Source organism: Oncorhynchus gorbuscha, linkage group LG24 (genome assembly GCF_021184085.1).
Source record: "Oncorhynchus gorbuscha isolate QuinsamMale2020 ecotype Even-year linkage group LG24, OgorEven_v1.0, whole genome shotgun sequence".
Classification (NCBI taxonomy): domain Eukaryota; kingdom Metazoa; phylum Chordata; class Actinopteri; order Salmoniformes; family Salmonidae; genus Oncorhynchus; species Oncorhynchus gorbuscha.
This window is the reverse complement of record NC_060196.1, coordinates 10855448-10877293: the sequence shown is the minus strand read 5'-3', so window position 1 is coordinate 10877293 and position 21846 is coordinate 10855448. Positions and strand designations below refer to the sequence as shown.

General features: G+C 41.9%; 3 protein-coding genes across 5 annotated transcripts in view; 2 read left to right on the top strand and 1 right to left on the bottom strand.

The window, feature by feature from the left end:
- LOC124012438 (zinc finger protein 606-like) overlaps positions 1-21846 on the top strand; it is a 1040669-nt gene that overhangs the window by 718546 nt on the left and 300277 nt on the right. The window lies entirely within an intron of this gene.
- LOC124012437 overlaps positions 1-21846 on the top strand; it is a 971157-nt gene that overhangs the window by 685210 nt on the left and 264101 nt on the right. The gene's annotated exons all lie outside the window — the stretch shown is intronic.
- LOC124012436 (zinc finger protein 624-like) lies at positions 675-20904 on the bottom strand. Of its 3 annotated transcripts, none has more exons than XM_046326050.1 (8): positions 20412-20904; positions 19883-20013; positions 19494-19679; positions 14104-14268; positions 3981-4092; positions 3614-3741; positions 2050-2248; positions 675-1788 (listed from the first exon to the last, which is right to left on the bottom strand). In XM_046326050.1, the coding sequence occupies exons 1-8, from the start codon at positions 20692-20694 to the stop codon at positions 1370-1372; spliced, it is 1623 nt and encodes a 540-aa protein (XP_046182006.1). In that variant the 5' UTR covers positions 20695-20904; the 3' UTR covers positions 675-1369. The 3 variants fall into 3 exon arrangements, with proteins under 3 accessions (XP_046182006.1, XP_046182007.1, XP_046182005.1); XM_046326051.1 differs by having other exon boundaries at positions 2098-2248; XM_046326049.1 differs by having other exon boundaries at positions 675-2248.

The following is a 21846-nucleotide window of genomic DNA, read 5'->3' as shown; positions in this document are numbered from 1 at the left end:
GAGCGTGCCATTGGTACTTCCTGTTTGAGTTTTTGCTTGTAAGCAGGAATCTGGAGGATAGAGTTATGGTCAGATTTGCCAAATGGAGGACGAGGGAGATCTTTGGATGCGTGCCTGTGTTGTGGAGAAAAGTGATCTAGTGTTTTTGCCTCTCCTTCCCTCTAGTTACATGCTGGTAGAAATGAGGTAAAACGGATTTCAGTTTTCCTGCATTAAAAACACTGACCACTAGGAGCGCTGCCTCTGGATGAGTATTTCCTTCTTCGCTTATGGCCCTACACAGGTCATTGAGTCCGGTCTTAATGCCAGCATGGTAAATAGTATGGCGAACAGTTTATGAGGTATTCTAACTCAGGCAAGCAGAACCTTGAGACTTCATTAATATTAAAGATTACGTACCAGCTGTTGTTAACAAAGAGACACAGCACCCCCCTTGAGCTTACTCAATACTGCCGTTCTGTCCTGCTGATGCATAGGAAAACCAGCCAGATGCATATTATCCATGTCCTCGTTCAGCCAGGACTCAGAGAAATATAGGATATTACAGTTGGTCAGGTCCCGTTGATAGGATAGTCTCGAACGGAGCTCATACAGTTTGTTCTGCAGTGATTGTACATTAACAATTTCTTGTCATTTAGCTCAAAAAAGTAACTTTCTGTCCTCTTCTTCCATGGGCAAACATGTATGGAAAGTTTTATTTAAATCAACAGGGATGCAGCAACAGTAATTTAATAAAAATGTATTTTCCCCTCAGCATTTCAATGGCAAAGAGAGGTTCAGGGAAATAAATGATATATTTGGAGTTATTTTCATGAAATAAACAACATGATTTAAAAATAGACTGCTATTTGGGGGCGTTAAAGTACAGTACTGCTTACTACATTACACATCAAATTTCCTTTTCACAATCAGTATCTTTCAAGCTCATAGGACTATAAGCCAAGGAAACTAAGGCCAATTTGAAATCTAAATGATCAACAAGCAAATACAAAATCAACAAGATTTATTCTAATTTATTAACAGATTTGATCACTTAATTATAGTACATAAAGGAACAGGTACCACCTGATTATGCTAAATAATGTTGCGAGGGACATTATATTTGTTATGAATAGAACATAGGCAAAAATAAATTGAGGGGAAATATAATGTTGCTCTTCAATAACATGACAGTGTTTTGGCTATGCCAGCACCCAAAACAACAAGTCTGTATATTTGAGAATGTGAGTGTACCCAGATGCTCAACTGAGGGACATAGAATACTTAAAAATATATATATATCGTACCCCAAGACACTTCACATGATAAATATAATGTCAGCTAAAGAATGGTTCCCAGATATCCCCTATATAAAACTCAAGCCACAGTGCTACAATTTCTCCCCATTGTGGACACTCTTATGTCTGGTAAGGTTAGTCAGGAAGGAGAAGCTCTTGTAACATAGTTTGCACTTGAAGGGCTTCTCCTTGGTGTGAACGGTCTGATGCATCTTCACATAATTTGACTGAGCGAAGCGCTTCCCACATGTTGGGCAGGCGTATGGCTTGTCGGCATCCCCCCTAATGCTCTGTCTCCCACGCTGTGATCCAATGACACCAGGCGAGGTAGAAGCAGGACCCACCACACTCAGGTGGTTAGTCTTTGAGCTCCCTCCTCTAGTCATTGTTTGGGTGTTGTTGGAATTGTGTGCTGTGTTGGTAGGGTAACCATGAAGTAGCTGAGGAAGGCTAGACCCAGGCCCAGGCCCAGGCCTTTTATGAACCCAGTCACTAGGCATTAGACGAGACCCTGAAAGAGAAGACAAACTTCCTGTTAGATTCCCATCAGGGGAGTCTCCCTCCACTCTCTCGGAAGGCTGAAGCCCAGGGTGTCTTGCTCTTTTCATCATAGATACTGTGGTGTTTGTATCATAGGAACAGGAGGGTCTATCTCTATCAGCCCCAGGCCCTGCTCCATCACTGCACTGAGACTGTGAAGAGAAGGGTCTGGGCTGCAGACTGGAGCCTCTGTCTCTCTGATGACCACCATGTCTGAGGTTGTTCAGTCCACCTGTCCGCTGGTTGTGTTCTGTGTGGTGGTGGAGTCTCTGTCCCTCACGTTTGGGTCCTGGATCCGACTCAGGAAGAAAGAGCGACGGCTCCTGATCCATGATCCTGATCCGGGGCCAGGGTTTGTGACCAGCCACCTCAGAGGTCCAGTCTCTCCCACCAGCAACACTGGATATTAACAAGTCCTTGTGGACTGTAGACTGTAAACACAAATGGAAGAGAAAATCATAAAAGTTTATATAAGAAAAGTTTTGCTGTACACACACAAACATGACAAGATATTCTAAAATATTAGGGGATATGACCGGGTTGAGGGAGTATAGGGGATATGACCAGGTTGAGGGAGTATAGAGGATATGACCGGGTTGGGGGAGTATAGGGGATATGACCAGGTTGAGGGAGTATAGGGGATATGACCAGGTTGGGGGAGTATAGGGGATATGACCGGGTTGAGGGAGTATAGGGGATATGACCGGGTTGAGGGAGTATAGGGGATATGACCGGGTTGGGGGAGTATAGGGGATATGACCGGGTTGGGTTGGGAGATACTTTGGAAAAAGTTCAACATTACATGAAAATGCTTTCCAATAATGAAGCATTTTTACAGACACCATCACACTATCATCTACTCTTCCTCATCTTATTCATTATTTCCTCAGTTCTCAGTTCTACATCCAAAACCAACAGAATTAACTACAAACAAACTAGTACTATGTTACATTAAACTATACATGGGCCGTGTGCATTTTCTGGTGGTGTATCCTGAGGTAGGTCCTCTCTGAGAACCTCTTCCAGCAGTGTGTACAGGTGAACAGCCTCTCTCCCGTGTGGATCATCAGGTGCATCTTCAACTGGTGGGAGAACCTCTTCTCATACTGGGGGAAGCTGTAGGGTTTCTACCGTGTGGACCATCTGGTGTCTCTTCAGGTGGGACGAGTCGGAAAAACAGGCCCAGCACAGGCGGCAGCCCAACAATTTCTCCCCCGTGTGCATCCTCTGGTGGATCTACACCTGTTTGGGGAAACTGAAAGCTTTCTCACAGAATGAACACTGTAAGAGCTTCTCTTTGCCACCAGATCTGCTGATAGCATTATTACTACTGTCATTTGTGAATGGGCTTGTGTAGCCATTTAGTGCTGAGGAATTGGCATTGTCTGAGGTCTGGTTAAACATTAGGAGAGTGTAAGGAGGACAAAGGCCAGGGAGTGTCTGTGTTGTCGCAGGGTCCATGTTCCAGTTGATAGATCCATGTTCCAGTTGATAGATCCTGTAGAAGGCAGGCTGAAGGCAGCACCTGTTAGGGGGTTAATCTGAGGTTCCATCAGTCTGTCTGAATCACAACTAGAGGAGCAGGACGGCGCACTGCTAGGCGAGTCTGTGTCTGTTCTCATACAGACACCTCCCCGTCCCCACAGACCAAATCTAAGCCTCACCCTGGTCTCAGCCAGTCTGTTATCATGGAGACTAAGTTTGGTTGCTGTTTTGTGTTTGACTGTCTGTTTCTGGTTGTGGTTAACAATGTTGTTCCCCAGCCCAGAGTTGAGGATGCTATCCCATCCACTGACCTCCAATATGTCGCCTCTGGTCCTGGCCTGCTCAGTGATGTTGTCCCCTGGGCCCTTCGCTGCACCCATCTGGGTCTGGGAATCCAAGATGGTCACACAGTCTCCTCTGTTTGCCTCCAGCCAACCACCTGCAGGAAGACGTTACAAAATACACTTTACAAACATGGCAGAGAACTCCAATGGAGTTCTTTGAGTCAATTACCTGATGAAGTTCACACATTATAATGTGTGTTTTAGTATGTAAACATGAGTTGTATTGATTTCATTTTATCAATGAAGAAATTTAAGAAAGAATAATAGGCAGGCGCATCACTATTCCTATTGAAGATCTATTACTGTATGAAGGCTATATGTATTTCTCCCTTAACTTGCTCCCCCATCTTTAGTCCACTCCGCAGGTCAATTCTCTCTGGTCCGTCCTTTATTGTCTCTTCTTTGATCAGCAGCAGATCAGGCTTCACATCCTCCGTGTCTACTGACTATAAGAGATACAGCATGAGATGATGTTGGATGAAGGAAAATCTCATATGAGCACCCTGCTATGGAGCATATTCTGATGGGTCAGTGAAGGATTGCTATGAGTACTTTGAAAACATGTTCGTTAATTTGATACTATGAGAGCTTCATCTGGGTGGACTGAGCTCTGCCAACACTGCTCACCCACTTCCTGCTCCAGCCATTGCATCCAGCAAATTGAAGGAGATCTGTCAAATGCGCAGTCTGCTCTGCTCTCATGTGGATGGCCAAGTACCTGGCAAAGTCTCAGCTCACTCAACAAATAGCTGCAGATGATGCTATGCCAGTTAGCCATTATGTAAATGAACTGAATACCCCCTCTAAATCTCGTAGAGGGGGTAATGCACCTAAATGTGCGTAGTATGATTTTAAAAATGGGCACAATTGACATTTGTATACAGAACTATGGGCACAATTGACATTTGTATACAGAACTAGTGTCCTGACATTCTGGTTCCCTCAGAAACATGATTAAATGGTTCTGTCTCTAAAAAAGAGATTAAATACATTATAATAACTTACTTAACATGTGACAGATTACAGAAAGGGGGGGAGTGGCTTCAAAAAGTACTCTTATTCCACATTTACTGCGTTTCAGCCTGCATTCAAAATGGAGTAAATAGATTTTCTTTCACTCATATACACACACCCCATAATGACAAAGTGAAAACATGTTTTAGAAATCGTTGCAAATTTATTGAAAATGAAATACAGAAATATCTACTTTACATAAGTATTCACACTGAGTCAACATTTTGTCGAAGCACCATCGAGCACAGCTCTGAATCTTTCTGGGTAAGTCTCAAAGAGATTTTCACACCTGGATTGTGCAACATTTGCCCATTATTATTTTCAAAATTCTACAAGCTCTGTCAAATTGGTTGTTGTACATTGCTAGACAATCAATTTCAGGTCTGGGCATATATTTAAGTAGATTAGTCAAAACTGTAACTTGGCCACTCAGGAACATTCGGTGTCTTCCTGTTAAGCAACTCCAGTGTACATTTGCCCTTGTGTTTCAGGTTATTGTCCTGCTGAAAGGTGAATTCATCTCCCAGTGTCTGGTGGAAAGCAGACTGAACCAGGTTTTCCTCTAGGAATTTGCCTGGGCTTAGCTTCATTCCATTTGATTTTATCCTGAAAAAATCCACAGTCCTTGCCAATTACAAGCATACCCATACATGATGCAGCCACCACTATGCTTGAAAATATGAGATTGGTACTCAATAATGTGTTGTATTGGATTTGCTCCAAACATAACACTTTGTATTCAGGACAAAAAGTGAATTGCTTTGCCACATTTTTAACAGGTTTACTTTAGTGCCTTTTTACAAACAGGATGCATATTTTGGACTATTTTTATTAGGTACAGGACTCTTTATTCTCCCTCTGTCTATTAGGTTAGTATTGTGGAGTAACTACAATGTTTCTCCTTACACAGACATTAAACTCTGTAACTGTTTTAAAGTCACCATTGGCCTCATGGTGAAATCCCTGAGGGGTTTCCTTCCTCTCTGGCAACTGAGTTACCTTTGTTGTGACTGGGTGCATTGATACACCATCCAATGTGTAATGAACAACTTCACCATGCTCAAATGAATATTGAATACCTGCTTCTGTTTTTACCCATCTACATATAGGTGCCCATCTTTCAGAGAAAGAGTTAAAACAGCCCTGGTCTTTGGTCTTTGTGTCTGAAATTCACAACGTGACCGAGGGACCTTACAGATAATTGTATGTGTGGGATACAGAGATGAGGTAGTCATGCAAAAAATTATGCAACTTATTATGTGACTTGTTAAGCACATTTTTACTCCTGAACTTATTTAGGCTTGCCATAAAAAGAGGGGTTGAATATTTATTTACTCAAGACATTTCAGCTTTTAATGAAGTAGTAAACATTTCGAAAAGCATAATTACACTGACATGGGGTAGGCCAGTGACAAAAGAAATCTAGATGTAATCAATTTTAAATTCATGCTGTAACTCAACAAAATTTTGAACAAGCAAAGGGGAGTGAATACTTTAAAAATATTTCTGTTCCCAAGAACTGTAAACTCCTGGTTGTAATTGTGTCCATAACCCGGAATACAAATGTACTTGTTGCTGTGATTTACCCCTTGCTGCCATGGCGGATGCTATTGGTGCTATATCTGAGTGTTGACCCCTTATCCCCGGCCTCAGATCAATTAAAGAATACAGTGTCTTCGGAAAGTATTAAGACCCCTTGACCTTTTCCACATGTTGCTACGTTAAAGCCTTATTCTAAAACGGATTTCAGCAATCAACACACAAAACGCCATAATGACAAAGAAAAAAACGTTTTTAGAAATGTTTGCAAATGTATTAAAATTTAAAAAACATACCTTATTTACAGTTTAAGTCGGAAGTTTACATACACTTAGGTTGGAGTCATTAAAACCCGTTTTTCAACCACTTCACAAATTTCTTGCTAACAAACTACAGTTTTGGCAGGTTGGTTAGGACATGTTCTTTGTGCATGACACAAGTAATCTTTCCAACAATTGTTTAGACAGATTATTTCACTTATAATTCACTGTATCACAATTCCAGTGGGTCAGAAGTTTACATACACTAAGTTGACTATGCCTTTAAACAGCTTGGACAATTCCAGAAAATGATTTCATGGCTTTAGAAGTTTCTGATAGGCTAATTGACATCATTTGAGCCAAATGCCTGAAGGTACCACGTTCATCTGTACAAACAATAGTACGCAAGAATAAACACCATGGGACCACGCAACCGTCATACCGCTCAGGAAGGAGACGCGTTCTGTCTCCTAGAGATGAACATACTTTGGTGCGAAAAGTGCAGATCAATCCCAGAACAGCAAAGGACCTTGTGAAGATGTTGGAGGAAACAGGTACAAAAGTATCTATATCCACAGTAGAACGAGTCCTTTATCGACATAACCTGAAAGGCCGCTCAGCAAGGAAGAAGCTACTGCTCCATACCCGCCATAAAAAAGCCAGACTACGGTTTGCAGCAACACATGGGGACAAAGATCATACTTTTTGGAGAAATGTCCTCTGGTCTGATTAAACAAAAACATGACTTTTTGGCCATAATGACCGTCGTCATGGAGGAAAAAGGGGAAGGCTTGCAACCGTGAAGCACGGGGTGGCAGCATCATGTTGTGGACGTGCTTTGCTGCAGGAGGGACTGGTGCCATCACAAAATAGATGGCATCGTGGGGGGGGGGGGGATTATGTGGATATATTGAAGAAACATCTCAAGACATCAGTCAGGAAGTTAAAACTTGGTCGCAAATCGGTCTTCCAAATGGAAAATGACCCCAAGCATACTTCCAAAGTTGTGGCAAAATGGCTTAAGAACAACAAAGACAAGGTATTGGAGTGGCCATCACAAAGCCCTGACCTCAATCCTATAGAACATTTGCGGGCAGAACTGAAAAAGCGTGTGCGAGCAAGAAGGCCTACAAACCTGACTGAGTTACACCAGCTTTGTCAGGAGGAATGGGCCAAAATGCACCCAACTTATCGTGGGAAGCTTGTGGAAAACTACCCGAAACGTTTGATCCAAGTTAAACAATTTAAAGGGCATGCTACCAAATACTAATTGAGTGTATGTAAACTTCTGACCCACTGGAAATGTGATGAAAGAAATAAAAGCTCAAATAAATCACTCTCTACTATTATTCTGACATTTCACCTTATTAAAATAACATGGTGATCCTAACTAACCTGACAGGTAATTTTTACTATGATTAAATGTCAGGAATTGTGAAAACTGAATTTGGCTAATGCATTTGGCTAAGGTGTATGTACATTTCTGACTTCAACCATACCTAAGTATTTAGACCCTTTGCTATGAGATTTGGAATTTAGGTCAGGTGCATCCTGTTTACATTGATCATCCTTGAGATGTTTCTACAACTTGATTGGAGTCCACGGGCGGTAAATATAATTGGTTGAATATGATTGGGAAAGGCACACACTTGCCTATTTAAGGTCCCACAGTAGACAGTGCATGTCAGAGCAAAAACCAAGTCACAGAATTGTCTGTAGAGCTCGAGACAAGATTATGTCGAGGTACAGATCTGGGGAAGGGTACCAAAAGGTGTCTTCAGCATTGAATGTCCCCAAGAACACAGTGGCCTCCATCATGATTAAATGGAAGAAGTTTGGAACCACCAAGACTCTTCCTAAAGCTGGCCCCTTGGTCAAACTGAGCAATCGGGGGAGAAGGGCCTTGGACAGGGAGGTGACCAAGAACCCGATGGTCACTCTGACAGAGCTCTAGAGTTTTTCTGTGGATCCGAGAGAACCTTCCAGAAGGACAACCATCTTTGCAGCACTCCACCAATCAGGCCTTTAGGGTAGAGTGACCAGACGGAAACACTCCTCAGTAAAATAAACATGACAGCCTGCTTGGAGTTTGCCAAAAGGCACATAAAGGACACTCAGACAATGAGAAACAAGATTCTCTGGCCTGATGAAAAAAACAATTTAATCAATTTTAGAATAAGGCTTTAACGTAACAAAATGTGGAAAAAGTCAAGGGGTCTAAATACTTTACAAATGCACTATATGCATTGATTTTAATCTGGCTCAACTGATCTCAAAACCCACACAGGTAAATGTCTTACTAATAACCCCCATAAATATTTGTCTAGTGGAGTATTTGCATATGATCTCAGTGATCATTGTCCCATAGTTAGTTAGTTAGTTAGTTAGTTAGTTAGTTAGTTAGTTAGTTAGTTAGTTAGTTAGTTAGTTAGTTAGTTAGTTAGTTAGTTAGTTAGTAAGTAAGTAAGTAAGTAAGTAAGTAAGTAAGTAAGTAAGTAAGTAAGTAAGTAAGTAAGTAAGTAAGTAAGTAAGTAAATGTAAGTAAGTAAGTAAGTAAGTAAGTAAGTAAGTAAGTAAGTAAGTAAGTAAGTAAGTAAGTAAGTAAGTAAGTAAGTAAGTAAGTAAGTAAGTAAGTAAGTAAGTAAGTAAGTAAGTAAGTAAGTAAGTAAGTAAGTAAGTAAGTAAGTAAGTAAGTAAGTAAGTAAGTAAGTAAGTATGTATGTATGTATGTATGTATGTATGTATGTATGTATGTATGTATGTATGTATGTATGTATGTATGTATGTATGTATGTATGTATGTATGTATGTATGTATGTATGTATGTATGTATGTATTAGCGATACCAAACAGCAAAATGCTAATCCTCATTTAATAAAAAATATGCATTTAAAAGGTTTCCTCCTTAAGGGTTTTTACATGACATGTTCTACTCTGATTTAGCCACTGTCTCCTGTATTCCTGACCCTGAGTTGGCTTTAGAAAATGTATCCTACATATTTATTCCTCTGGAAAATAAAGACGCCCCTTTAAAACAATTCAGAGTCAAAGATAGAAAACCAAGGGCTAGATCTTCAGAGCTATCTGAGCTCCTTCAGACGAGAAATCAGGCCCGGTCCAATGCAAGAAACTGATAAGAATGAGATAAGTGATGCTTTTAAACATAATTTTACCTTGGCAGGCTTATTATTTGAGAGAAACGGTGGTTTAATTGACACTGGTCTGTCAATCGACTGTTCTTCCCTCTGCCGGACTCTAGCTAACTCGACGGTTAACCAGTCAACTTATCGTGAATCTTTTTGTTTTCATTTCACCATTTACTACCTGTTATGTGCTCGATGCCTTGCTTAAATGGACATTTAAAAAATGGTCAACTTTATATTCATCATCTCCAGCACCACCATCAACATAGTCGTGGCCAAAAGTAATAATTTAGCCCAAACAACTACCTCTTTCCCAACTGTATTGTATTTCTTGATTAATTTTGCTCCTTTGCACCCCATTATTTTTATTTCTACTTTGCACATTCTTCCATTGCAAAACTACCATTCCAGTGTTTTACTTGCTATATTGTACTTACTTTGCCACCATGGCCTTTTTTGCCTTTACCTCCCTTCTCACCTCATTTGCTCACATTGTATATAGACTTGTTTATACTGTATTATTGACTGTATGTTTGTTTTACTCCATGTGTAACTCTGTGTCGTTGTATCTGTCGAACTGCTTTGCTTTATCTTGGCCAGGTCACAATTGTAAATGAGAACTTGTTCTCAACTTGCCTACCTGGTTAAATAAAGGTGAAATAAAAAAATAAAAAATCATATCAGTATAATTACACACATTTCATAAGTGTCAAAGGCTTTTATTGACACTTACATGAAGTTGATGCAAATAGTCAATATTTGCAGTGTTGACACTTCTTTTTCAAGACCTCTGTAATCCGCCCTGGCATGCTGTCAATTAACTTCTGGGCCACATCCTGACTGATGGTAGCCCATTCTTGCATAATCAATGCTTGGAGTTTGTCAGAATTTGTGGGGTTTTGTTTGTCCACGCGCCTCTTGAGGATTGACCACAAGTTCTCAATGGGATTAAAGTCTGGGGAGTTTCCTGACCATGGACCCAAAATATCGATGTTTTGTTCCCCGAGCCACTTAGTTATCACTTTTGCCTTATGGCAAGGTGCTCCATCATGCTGGAAAAGGCATTGTTCGTCACCAAACTGTTCCTGGATGGTTGGGAGAAGTTGCTCTCTGAGGATGTGTTGGTACCATTCTTTATTCATGGCTGTGTTCTTAGGCAAAATTGTGAGTGAGCCCACTCCCTTGACTGAGAAGCAACCCCACACATGAATGGTCTCAGGATGCTTTACTGTTGGTATGACACAGGACTGATGGTAGCGCTCACCTTGTCTTCTCCAGCCAAGCTTTTTCCAGATGCCCCAAACAATCGGAAATGGGATTCATCAGTGAAAATTACTTTACCCCAGTCCTCAGCAGACCAATCTCTGTACCTTTTGCAGAACATCAGTCTGTCCCTGATGTATTTCCTGGAGATAAGTGGCTTTTTTGCTGCCCTTCTTGACACCAGGCCATCCTCCAAAAGTCTTCGCCTCACTGTGCGTGCAGATGCACTCACACCTGCCTGATGCCATTCCTGAGCAAGCTCTGTACTGGCGGTGCCCCGATCCCGCAGCTGAATCAACTTTAGGAGACGGTCCTGCTGCTTGCTGGACTTTCTTGGGTGCCTTGATGCCTTCTTCACAACATTTGAACCGTTCTCCTTGAAGTTCTTGATGATCTGATCGATGGTTGATTTAGGTGCAATCTTACTGGCAGCAATATCCTTGCCTGTGAAGACCTTTTTGTGCAAAGCAATGATTACGGCACATGTTTCCAAGCAGGTAACCATGATTGACAGAGGAAGAACAATGATTCCAAGCACCACCATCCTTTCGAAGCTTCCAGTCTGTTATTCGAACTCAATCAGCATGACAGAGTGATCTGCAGCCTTGTCCTCATCAACACTCACACCTGTGTTAACAGGAGAAACACTGACAAGATGTCAGCTGGTCATTTTATGGCAGGGCTGAAATGCAGTGGAAATGTTTCGGGGGAATTCAGTTAATTTGCAGGGCAAAGAGGGACTTTGCAATTAATTGCAGTTCATCTGATCACTCTTCATAATATTCTGGAGTATATGCAAATTGCCATCATACAAACTGAGGCAGCAGACTTCGTAAAAATTCATATTTGCGTCATTCTCAAAACTTTAGGCCATGACCAAAAGTGGACACCTGCTCGTCGAACATTGCATTCCAAAATCATGGGCATTAATATGGAGTTAGTCCTCTTTGCTGCTATAACAGCCTCCACTCTTCTGGGAAGGCTTTCCACTAGATGTTGGAACATTGCTGTGGGGACTTGCTTCCATTCAGCCACAAGAGCATTAGTGACGTTGGGCACTGATGTTGGGCGACTAGGCCTGACTTGCAGTCGGTATTCAAATTCATCCCAAATGTGTTTGATGGGGTTTAGGTCAGGGCTCTGTGCAGGCCTGTCAAGATCTTCCACACCGATCTCAACAAACCCTTTCTGTATGAACCTCGCTTTGTGCACAGGGGCATTGTCATGCTGAAACAGAAAAGGGCTTTCCCCAAACTGTTGCTACATAGTTGGAAGCACAGAATCGTTAAATGTCTTTGTATGCTATAGCATTAAGATTTCCCTTCCCTGGAACTAAAGGGCCTGGCCCAACTTTACAGGCATCGTAAAAACCCAGATTTGTCCGTCAGACTGCCAGATGGTGAAGCGTAATTACGCCAGAGAACTGCAATGGCGGAGAGCTTTAGGCCAGCCGACGCTTGGCCTTGCGCATGGTGATCATGCGCCTGGCCCACCACAGGAGTCGCTAGTGCGTGATGAGACAAGGATATCCCTATCGGAGTACTGAATACTGACAAATTCTCAAACTACATTGGAGGAGGCTTATGGTCGTGAAATTAGCATTCAATTCTCTGGTAACAGCTCTGTTGGACTGTCCTGCAGTCAGCATGCCAATTGTACACTAGCTCAAAACTTGTGGCATTGTGTTGTGTGACAAAACTGCACATTTTATAATGTTATTTTATTGTCCCCAAAACAAGTTGCACCTGTGTAATGATCATCCCGTTTAATCAGCTTCTTGATATGCCACACCTGTCAAGTGGATGGATTATCTTGGCAAAGGAGAAATTATCACTAACAGGGATGTAAACAAATTTGTGCACAACATTTGAGAGAAATAAGCTGTTTGCGCTCATGAAAAATGGGACCAACACCTTACATGTTGCGTTTATATTTTTGTTCAGTATAACTGGTTTAAAAATTACTTGACAAATAGACCCGCAGGGGTCTATTCTGGGTCCTGTACTTTTTACTGTTTACATTAACAAAATTGTTGCAGGTTACAAAAAATTGTAACCTGCAAGTCGATGATACTGTTGTGTATGCTATTTCCCCCACGATTGACCAGGCTTTATCTGAACTACAGTCGGTCTTCATCGTATTACCAAAAAACTTTATTGACCTGAAATTAGTATTGAATGCAGGTAAAACTAAGAATATGTTGTTATCTAGAGTGCATAAAAATAACTAATGTACTTTGGACGGTGTCCATATTGATCGTGTCCCTGCCTACACATGTCTGGACATCTGGATAGCTGAAAAGCTGTCTTTTAAAAATAATATGGAGAAGTTGAGAATAAAAATAGGCTTCTTCTAAAGAAATAGATCATGCCTCTCGCTAAATAGGAGACAGCAAATGATTCAGTCTATGGCGACATCATCTACATGAACACAGCTGCCACTTCATTAAAGCTGTTAGATGCTGTTATCATAGTGCTTTAATACGGGTGTCAGATTTAGTACTCATCAAAGCATATCTATCAGAAAGTTGGTTGGCCCTCTGTCACATAGGTTGATACATTTTCATTTATAAAGCCCTTGTACAAAAACTCCCACTGTACCTAACATTATTGCTAAACTTTAGACTTATGAGTTACTACACCCGGTGTCAGGGTTGGCTAACTCCGGGAATACCTTTGGTCTCTAAGTTAGGTTAATCAGCTTTTAGTTTTCTTGCATCGTATATGTGGAACAATCTTCCAAATGTTCTTACATTTATACTTTGGTACCTCTAGGGCAATTCAGAAGGCTGATTGAGGACCTTGTTGCTGATTAATGTGCTTTTTTTAATGACTTTAATTTCTGGTTGCATTTTGGATGTATATTTTGATGTGCGTATTTTCTGTCATTTCTGTAATTCAGGGCTCATCTGTAAAAGAGACCTTGGTCTCAGTATGACTCCCTGATTAAATAAAGGTTGTTAATCGGGTGCCCGGACAGAGAAGAACATGTTAATTAATTGGATTACTTTACACTAATGGTTCAATCATTAAAAGGCATGGTCCCACAGTTTAGACAAAATAAAATCCACAAAGCATCTCAGAGTAAGAGTGCTGATCGTCCTCACATGACTACATAGTCTTATTCATTATGATCTAAAAGACAAAACTGATCCTAGATCAGCACTCCTACTCTGAGAGGCTTTGTGAATACGGCCCTGACCTAATACCATTCAGACAGGAGTTCACAGTGGGCTCACCTCAGTGAGACTGTATGTGGTCCTGTGCTGCTCAGTTGGTTCCTCTGTGGGTTCAGGAGGAGGTGTAGTCTGGTTGTCCTCCATGACCATGGTCCCCTCAGGGTTCCCCAGACTCTCCTCACACCCCTCCTCCTTCACCAGCAGCACCTCTGGACCCTCCTCCTCCTGGAAGAGACAGGTGATACAGATTAAATAGACATACACTCCATCAGATACATAATCTAAACACGCACACACAGATAATAAACCAGGGTGGGTGCCAGAACGAATCCGTTTGATGGGCATTCGATTTTTTCATAAGGGGGCATGTTTTTTTCGGGGCCTATGTGGATATATGTAAAATATATATATATATATATATAATTTTCAAGTGTTCAGTAAATTGTAAGTGTTGATATGACAGTCAAAAAGTTAATTATCAGTTGGAGCATGTCCATGTCACACAGCCTAAACGAAAGCTGTGGAGTGCATTGCTGAATTGGTTTCTTGCTTGAGATGTAGGGCCTGCTCTCTCAGTGAAGACATTTTGTGCTGATAATGGCCCGTAGAATTCTCACCGGCTTGTTCTATTCCGAATAGTGCCGTACGCTTTCCTGTCTCACCATTTCATTTGGTGGTGGCGCAACCACCTGCTCAGTGAGCACAATTAGGTATGTTTTGCGCTTTGGACCCGGAGGAATAGGTTCAGGTTGAGGCTCAGAATCAGAAGAAGACTCATCAGAGATGTGCTCATGATTCATTCTTCCACACCATCTGAGTTGTTTTTATTCAGATTTTGTAGGAACGCTAACGAGTGCATTCATTCATCTTGGCCTTCTTGCCATTGTAAATTACACACGCTCTCACGGTGTACTCTAAGAGATCCAGAATACACTGATAGAGTACATACCATGTTCAGATTAGAATTCAAATAGATCAATACAATAGAATTGCCCGCCCTGTCCTTCATTAACAATTGGTGATTACATACAGTGGGGCAAAAAAGTATTTAGTCAACCACCAATTGTGCAAGTTCTCCCACTTAAAAAGATGAGAGAGGCCTGTAATTTTCATCATAGGTACACTTCAACTATGACAGACAAAATGAGAAAAAAAAAATCCAAAAAATCACATTGTAGGATTTTTAATGTAACGAGTGGAGGACAGAGGAGCCTCTTAAAGAAGAAGTTACAGGTCTGTGAGGTCTGTGAGAGCCAGAAATCTTGCTTGTTTGTAGGTGACCAAATACTTATTTTCCACCATAATTTGCAAATAAAAAAAATAAAAAAATCCTACAATGTGATTTTCGGGATTTGTTTTCTCATTTTGTCTGTCATAGTTGAAGTGTACCTATGATGAAAATTACAGGCCTCTCTCATATTTTTAAGTGGGAGAACTTGCACAATTGGTGGTTGACCAAATACTTTTTTGCCCCACAGTAATTATGCATTGTTCGCTTCCCCTTGCTCATCAACCCATCCATTCTCCCCCATCATACTGTAGCCTACTTAATTTATTTAATCTCTTATGCGTTCGAATTTAGTTTCGGTATAGTTTAGGTTCAGCTTCGAGACAATTATCTGCGTGATTATCAACTGGCATGACATCTTCAACTAATCGGGAGAAGGTAGGGAGCAGGCCATATTGTGGGGGCCTCCTAAAATGGTCTATAACACCAATTTTGATTGTGATATTAAGATTCTGACCATGTGTATTATAGACTTATTTAGGAAAAGTCTAGGACGGAGGGGGGCATGACTTTAAAAGTAGCAGAGTAGCCTTATGCATTTTTTTTGTATTCATGAGCTGTCCAAAAGACTGCTTTTGCACTTGTATTGTGGGTTGTATAGTAATGCATGTAGTTTAACTGTAAAAATGTATTAGTCTGCCTTTTAATGTGGAATGAACACAACACGTCATGATGTTGTCATCTGATTGTAAAACAAATCACTTTGAAAGTAGGTTACCTTCACACGTTAGTCCAAAATAGCATCTGAACGACTGAAACAGCACCTTTCTTTCTTACAATATGTGGCCCATTTATCTGATGCGGTCAAAAAAGAGAATGTCATGCCATACTCTTTTAGTCCAGACAGTATCAGATACATGGGCTACACATACTGAGACAGAGGGGTGCTGTTTTGGCTGCTCGGATACTCTATCTGACAGTGATGGGTCTTTCTGTCGGCGCGCTTCTCAGTCAAATAAATTATAAATATTAAAATATTTTGTTTGGACGATTATGGAGATACAGTATGGCGGGCCCCCCTAAGACCCGCCCATAATGCCGGCCCTGTAATAAACACACTTTCAACATGAAGTGTTTACCCATCCCCACTACAGTTATAAAGCGCTGTTGAGTGTATGCAGAATAGGGTGAGATCAGATGTGATGTATACTAAAGAGTCTCAATGAAAGTCTTTGAATGAAAAGTCCCATTTTGTGTTTATTAAACATTTAAGTGTTAAAATACATCACATGAAAACCACACATACACGTCTCTGCATGCCTGGCAGACATCTCAGCTTGGATGTCGACCCACCTCAAGCTCAACAAGACGAAGCTGCACCCCGATGGTGTCCCCCTCCCAGAGTGCAAAGAACATCGAAGCAGTGATTCGCTCCTGCAGGTTCATGCTCTACAACATGGGTGATGAGTTTGACACGAGCTCTATAACATCTCTAGAGTACGACCCTTCCTCACACAGGAAGCGATGCAGGTCCTAATCCCTGCGCTTGTCACCTCCTGTCTAGACTACAACAACTCTGTTGCCTGGATTTCCTGCTTGTGCCATCAAACCCCTGCAACGTATCCAGAACTCTGCAGTCCACCGGGTGTTCAACCTTCCCAAGTTCTCCCATATCACCCCACACCTCAGCACACTCCACTGGCTTCCAGTTGAGGCTTGCATCCACTAGCAGACCATGGTGCTTGCTTACGGAGCAGCAAGGGGAACTGCCCCTCCCTACCTTCCGGCTATAATCAAACCCTACGCCTCAACCCAAGCATTCTGTTCTGCCACCTATGATCTCTTGGCCGTCCCACGGCCAGCCGAGGCAATGTTCTTCTCTGTCCGGGCACCCGATTGGTGGAACCAACTTCCTCCTGAAGTAAGGACAGCATATTCACTGACAATCTTCAGAAACCTTTGTCGTGGAATTATCAGAATTTGTTGGTAACATTTGTAAGATGTTTAATATTCATCAAATGTGTGTAAGTTACTTCTCATAAGAATGTATTTTGTTGTCCTATAGTGGTGGCCATGGGCAGTTATCTGTTCTATGTCAGGACTAAGTTGCATGGGCCGCTGAGAGGGGAGAGGTCAAAGTGTCATCATGTGTATACATATCTTTTTTTTTACTCCCTATCTTTCCCAGTAGGGAAAGGAGGGGTTGCAGTGTCTGGAATCATTCTATGCTCCCTCTTATGTTGTTTCTATCTTAACCTATAGCCTCACCCCCTCTCCGTGAGTTTGTCCAGGAGTTTGTAATTTGAGTGGGTTGTATCTAAATGACAATTTGATATATGCCTGTTGATATGGAGGATTTGATTGATGGTTCTGGGGTTTGGGAAAGGAGACAAAGCTGAACGATGAATTATGTCTATGCTGTCTGACTATGTGGGTTCTTTGCTATTAAAAGGAACTCAGTTGTATTGTAAAGGGGCTCTCGGAGAATCCACTGGGAGACACTGAATTTATCTGAGAGTCACAGGATTGTGATAAGAGCTCATATAATTAAAGATGGACTTTTATAACTAACTCTGACATGTGTGTGTGGTTTGCTCCCATGATTTGGTAAATAGAGGAAATTTCCACGACACCCTACCTCTTCAAATATAATCTTAAATTAATCAGAAAACCCCCCCGAATCATTAAAATAAATAAATACAAATAGTATTTTCCTACTTGCACAGATATTACTGATAACTACTTTGAGGGAAACTGTACTTGCTATAACTGTGATTTAAGTTGCTCTGGACAAGAGCATCTGCTAAATTACTCAAATGTAAATGTAATGTCTCAACAAAAAAATCACCATGAAGTTGATAAACCGCATACATTTTCTCATAGAAATAGTATTAAGTAAAATTAGGTAGTTGAATGCAGGTATTGAAACATGCAATTCTGAACATCATATAGCCTTCACAGTACAAACACAATATGTAAGACTTTTTAGGCTTATATATCACACAATGTCTAAATGCAATATTCTACCAGGAATATTCAACACTGAAATGTGTTACTCTCGTTATTCCAAATGCATCTGTGGATCTTTTCTGCTGACAACAATGAAAATCAGAGGCTATCGTGTGGAATGGTTTTTCTGCTGGTGTATCTTGAGATAGCTCCTCTCTGAGAACCTCTTCCCGCAGTGCGTACAGGCGAACGGCCTCTCTTCCGTGTGGACCTTCAGGTGCATCTTCAGGTTGCCAGCCTGGGCGAAGCGCATATCGCACCGGGGGCAGCTGTAGGGTTTCTCCCCTGTGTGCACCCTCTGATGCCTCTTCAGGTGGCAAGCCTGGGTGAAGCGCATCTGACACTGGGTACAGTTGAAGGGTTTCTCTCCTGTGTGGACCCTCTGGTGCCTCTTCAGGTTGCCAGCCTCAGTAAAGCGCATTTGACACTGGGTACAGCTGAAGGGTTTTACTCCCGTGTGGACCCTCTGGTGGATCTCCACCTTCTGGGGGCAGCTGAAGCCTTTGTTACAGAACGTGCAGAGGAACCGTTTCTCTTTGCTATTGCCAGATGTTGGTCTCCCTCCCTGCTCCTTGCCCCTTTGGTCCTCTGAGTTCAATACCTTATCAAAAAGGACACAGCCATGTGAATTGGAAGGCCCCGTTGACGTGGGCACAGGTTCACGATCCCTGAGCACGTGCAAATGGGAGTGGGTCGCGACATTTGGATTTGTCTCCAAGCTTTCCCTGTAATCTAAAAAATCTCTGCCTTTTGAATGTCCTTCTCCTAAGTGAGTCTTGTCTACATTCCACGTCAGAGGAGCGTCGCCCTCCACTTTCACATCATCTACCACTATATCCCCTTTCTTATCTAGGCAACCTTCAGTGTATCCACTACTACTGTACTGGTTCCAGTCCTCTCGAGACAGATCAGTTTGTCTCTCTAAGCCCAAGTGCATGTTGCCAGGGTCCATCTCTGTAGTGTAAGTACAAGAAAGATCATTGCCAGTCTCCAACGTGTCACCTGAGTCCCGATGGTAATGAACCATCCTCGGGCTCGGGATACCGTAAAGCAAATACTCTGAGCCAGGAGCAGGACGACAGCCCAGTGGTCCCAGCCCCAGTCTCTCTGGGTCTGACATTTGGTCAGGTCCTGTGTGTAAGAGCCTGTGTGTTACAGTTAAATTCTCGCTGTCTGTCTCTGACTTGAGGTCGGCGTTCAGCATTCCACTGACCTCCGTGATGCTGCGTCGGTTCCTGGGCTGGGGAGTGGCGGCGGGGTCCTCCGTGGCTAAAAGGGGTGCCACTTCAGCCACTGCGCCAGTCTGGATGTCTCTGCTGTGTCGTGGGTCATCTCCTTCAGTCATCTCCTGTTTGACCAGAGACGATCCTCCAGGACCTGCAGCCTCTGCATCTGCAGACTGACAAGCAGAGAAGAGGTTATTACAGGTACATGAGCTGAATTGGATAATAATGTCGTAGGGAAGTCTCACAAGTGCCCCTACGGCAGATAAATAAGGATGTACATGTAAGCAAGTCAATAGCTGAGGGGAGCCTTTTTAAAATAAACCGGCGACATTTGATTTACAGTAATTTACAAATAACATGTTTATTGCACACTAACCTCTATTACGATAACATGCTGGGTTGAGATTCCACTCCCCTCATCTATAGATATGGGTTGGTCATCTCTCCAAGCGTTGTGTCCTGCTGGCTTCACAAAGCTCCTGTGGCCTCCAGTGAGATGTCCTTCACCTGAGAGTGATTGGGGGGAAAAGGAGTGGTTAAGTTAGGTACTGTCAGTGCTATATTGTACACTATTGACAATGTCTACCATTGGCAAGGATATAAGATAACACTATTCATAACTTTTTTATATAGTATTTATTGATTAATTATATTCCATACATCAAAAAATATATATTGAGTATAACAATAGGAAATTCAAGAATTTTGCTAGAATATGATATCGTCTTTGTGCAAGAAGAATTTGTCCTTAATTGATCTGCCAGGTAAAATAAAGATAGTCAAGTAATCTGGGGAAGTTGCATACTATCCAAAAACTGACCAAGACCCAATTCTGGATAACACATCTGAACACATGTAGAGAGGGGAATGGGGCCACAGGCCCTGCAGCCTTCTGCAAAATGTACCTCTTGCCATTCCCCTGTATCTGTCGAGGATCTTGACACTACTGGGACGACTGGCGAGGACGCGCTCTCGAATGGTCCTCTCTGCGCGCTCCCGTGCCACCTTCAGTTCCAGTAGTTGTAGTTTCCTCCGTAATCCCCTGTTTTCTTTCTGGCTTTGAGAAATTTCCACACGAAACACTGCATAGTCGTCGTCTACGAGTTTACAGATCTCTGCCACGGCTGCATTCGCTAGCACCTCCATGATGGAGGCTATTTGAGTGTGAAAAACCATACAGTTAGCCATTGTTTGCTAACTTTTGCAGCTAGCTAGCGTTACCTAGATAACATTTATCAAGTCCTGTCTCCAATGCGAATGAAAGACTACACGAGGTAATGCTGTGCAGTTAAATGGGTCATATTGTAAAGTTCCAGTGAGTTAATAAACGTCTAAATAACAACAATATTAACGTTAATGTGGAAATGTTTTTTGGTCACCTGTTCACTTCCGTTTACACAGAAGAGAAAGGATTTTATTTGTTGGCGTCATAGCTTAAAGGGTGTGGTTAAATGAAAATGTATGCGCGCTGTTCTTTGAATTACGGTACTGCTTATTACATTACACATCATTTTACATTACGCACTTCTTACTTTGCACGTATGATCAGTCTCTTTCAAGCTCAAAGCAGACTTGTTTACAAAGAACAGTGTGTTAGAATAGAATAGAAAACAATACAACTTTATTCCAAAGACTCAGAAAGGTAAATATTAATCCTAGCATAGGTTTACTCCTTCCTGTGAGTTTCCGGCAGGTAGACTTGATGCTGTGTTGCTGTCTTTTACAGGTTGGAGTGTGAATTGCACATTATGTCACAGAAAAGAAGGGTGAAAAATAAATCGCACCACTATCTAAACCTACACATATACCAATACTTTAGCCCTACCAATTCCTGCTGCTGCCACTACCACATATATTTTCTGGGATTTATGCTCCATCAGTGCAGACAATTAATAACCATAGCAATAAATCCTGCCTTACTAATACCCATCCTCTATGGATTGCTCTCTTCAGGCCTACTCACTGGGGGGCTCCCGGTCGAACACTTAACCTTGTCCTATCCTCTGCTCTCTTCACTGCCTTAAGCATAGTAAACTTTCTGCCCCACTCAAACTCGTCTCCCTCTCAAAGAGCACTTCGTATCCCCAGTTGCATGGGTGTCCCTACCCCATTCATAGACGCGAACTACCTTTATCACCTATTGATGATAGAACCGATGTTTGCTCTCAATGTTAACAAGTATCGCTTGCGGTACGGTTTTAGAAAAATAAGGAACGTAAGTTTCATATCAGTCCCCGCAAAAAACAAGGTTAAATTACAACAGGCCTTTATAGGATTAGGATTAGTGTTCCCACACGTCCATATATCCATGTTACAGTACGTGTTTATAGAAGACAGAGG

Excerpts from the sequence above, each read along its gene's own strand:
- LOC124012436 (XM_046326049.1), bottom strand. The coding sequence starts at position 20,694 with ATGGCTAACTGTATGGTTTTTCACACTCAAATAGCCTCCATCATGGAG. Across the intron at positions 19,680-19,882 it reads AGCATGTTATCGTAATAGAG|TCTGCAGATGCAGAGGCTGC; the intron begins GTTAGTGTGCAA and ends TCTGCTTGTCAG. Across the intron at positions 2,249-3,613 it reads CCAGAGGCGACATATTGGAG|TCTACAGTCCACAAGGACTT; the intron begins GTCAGTGGATGG and ends TTGTGTTTACAG.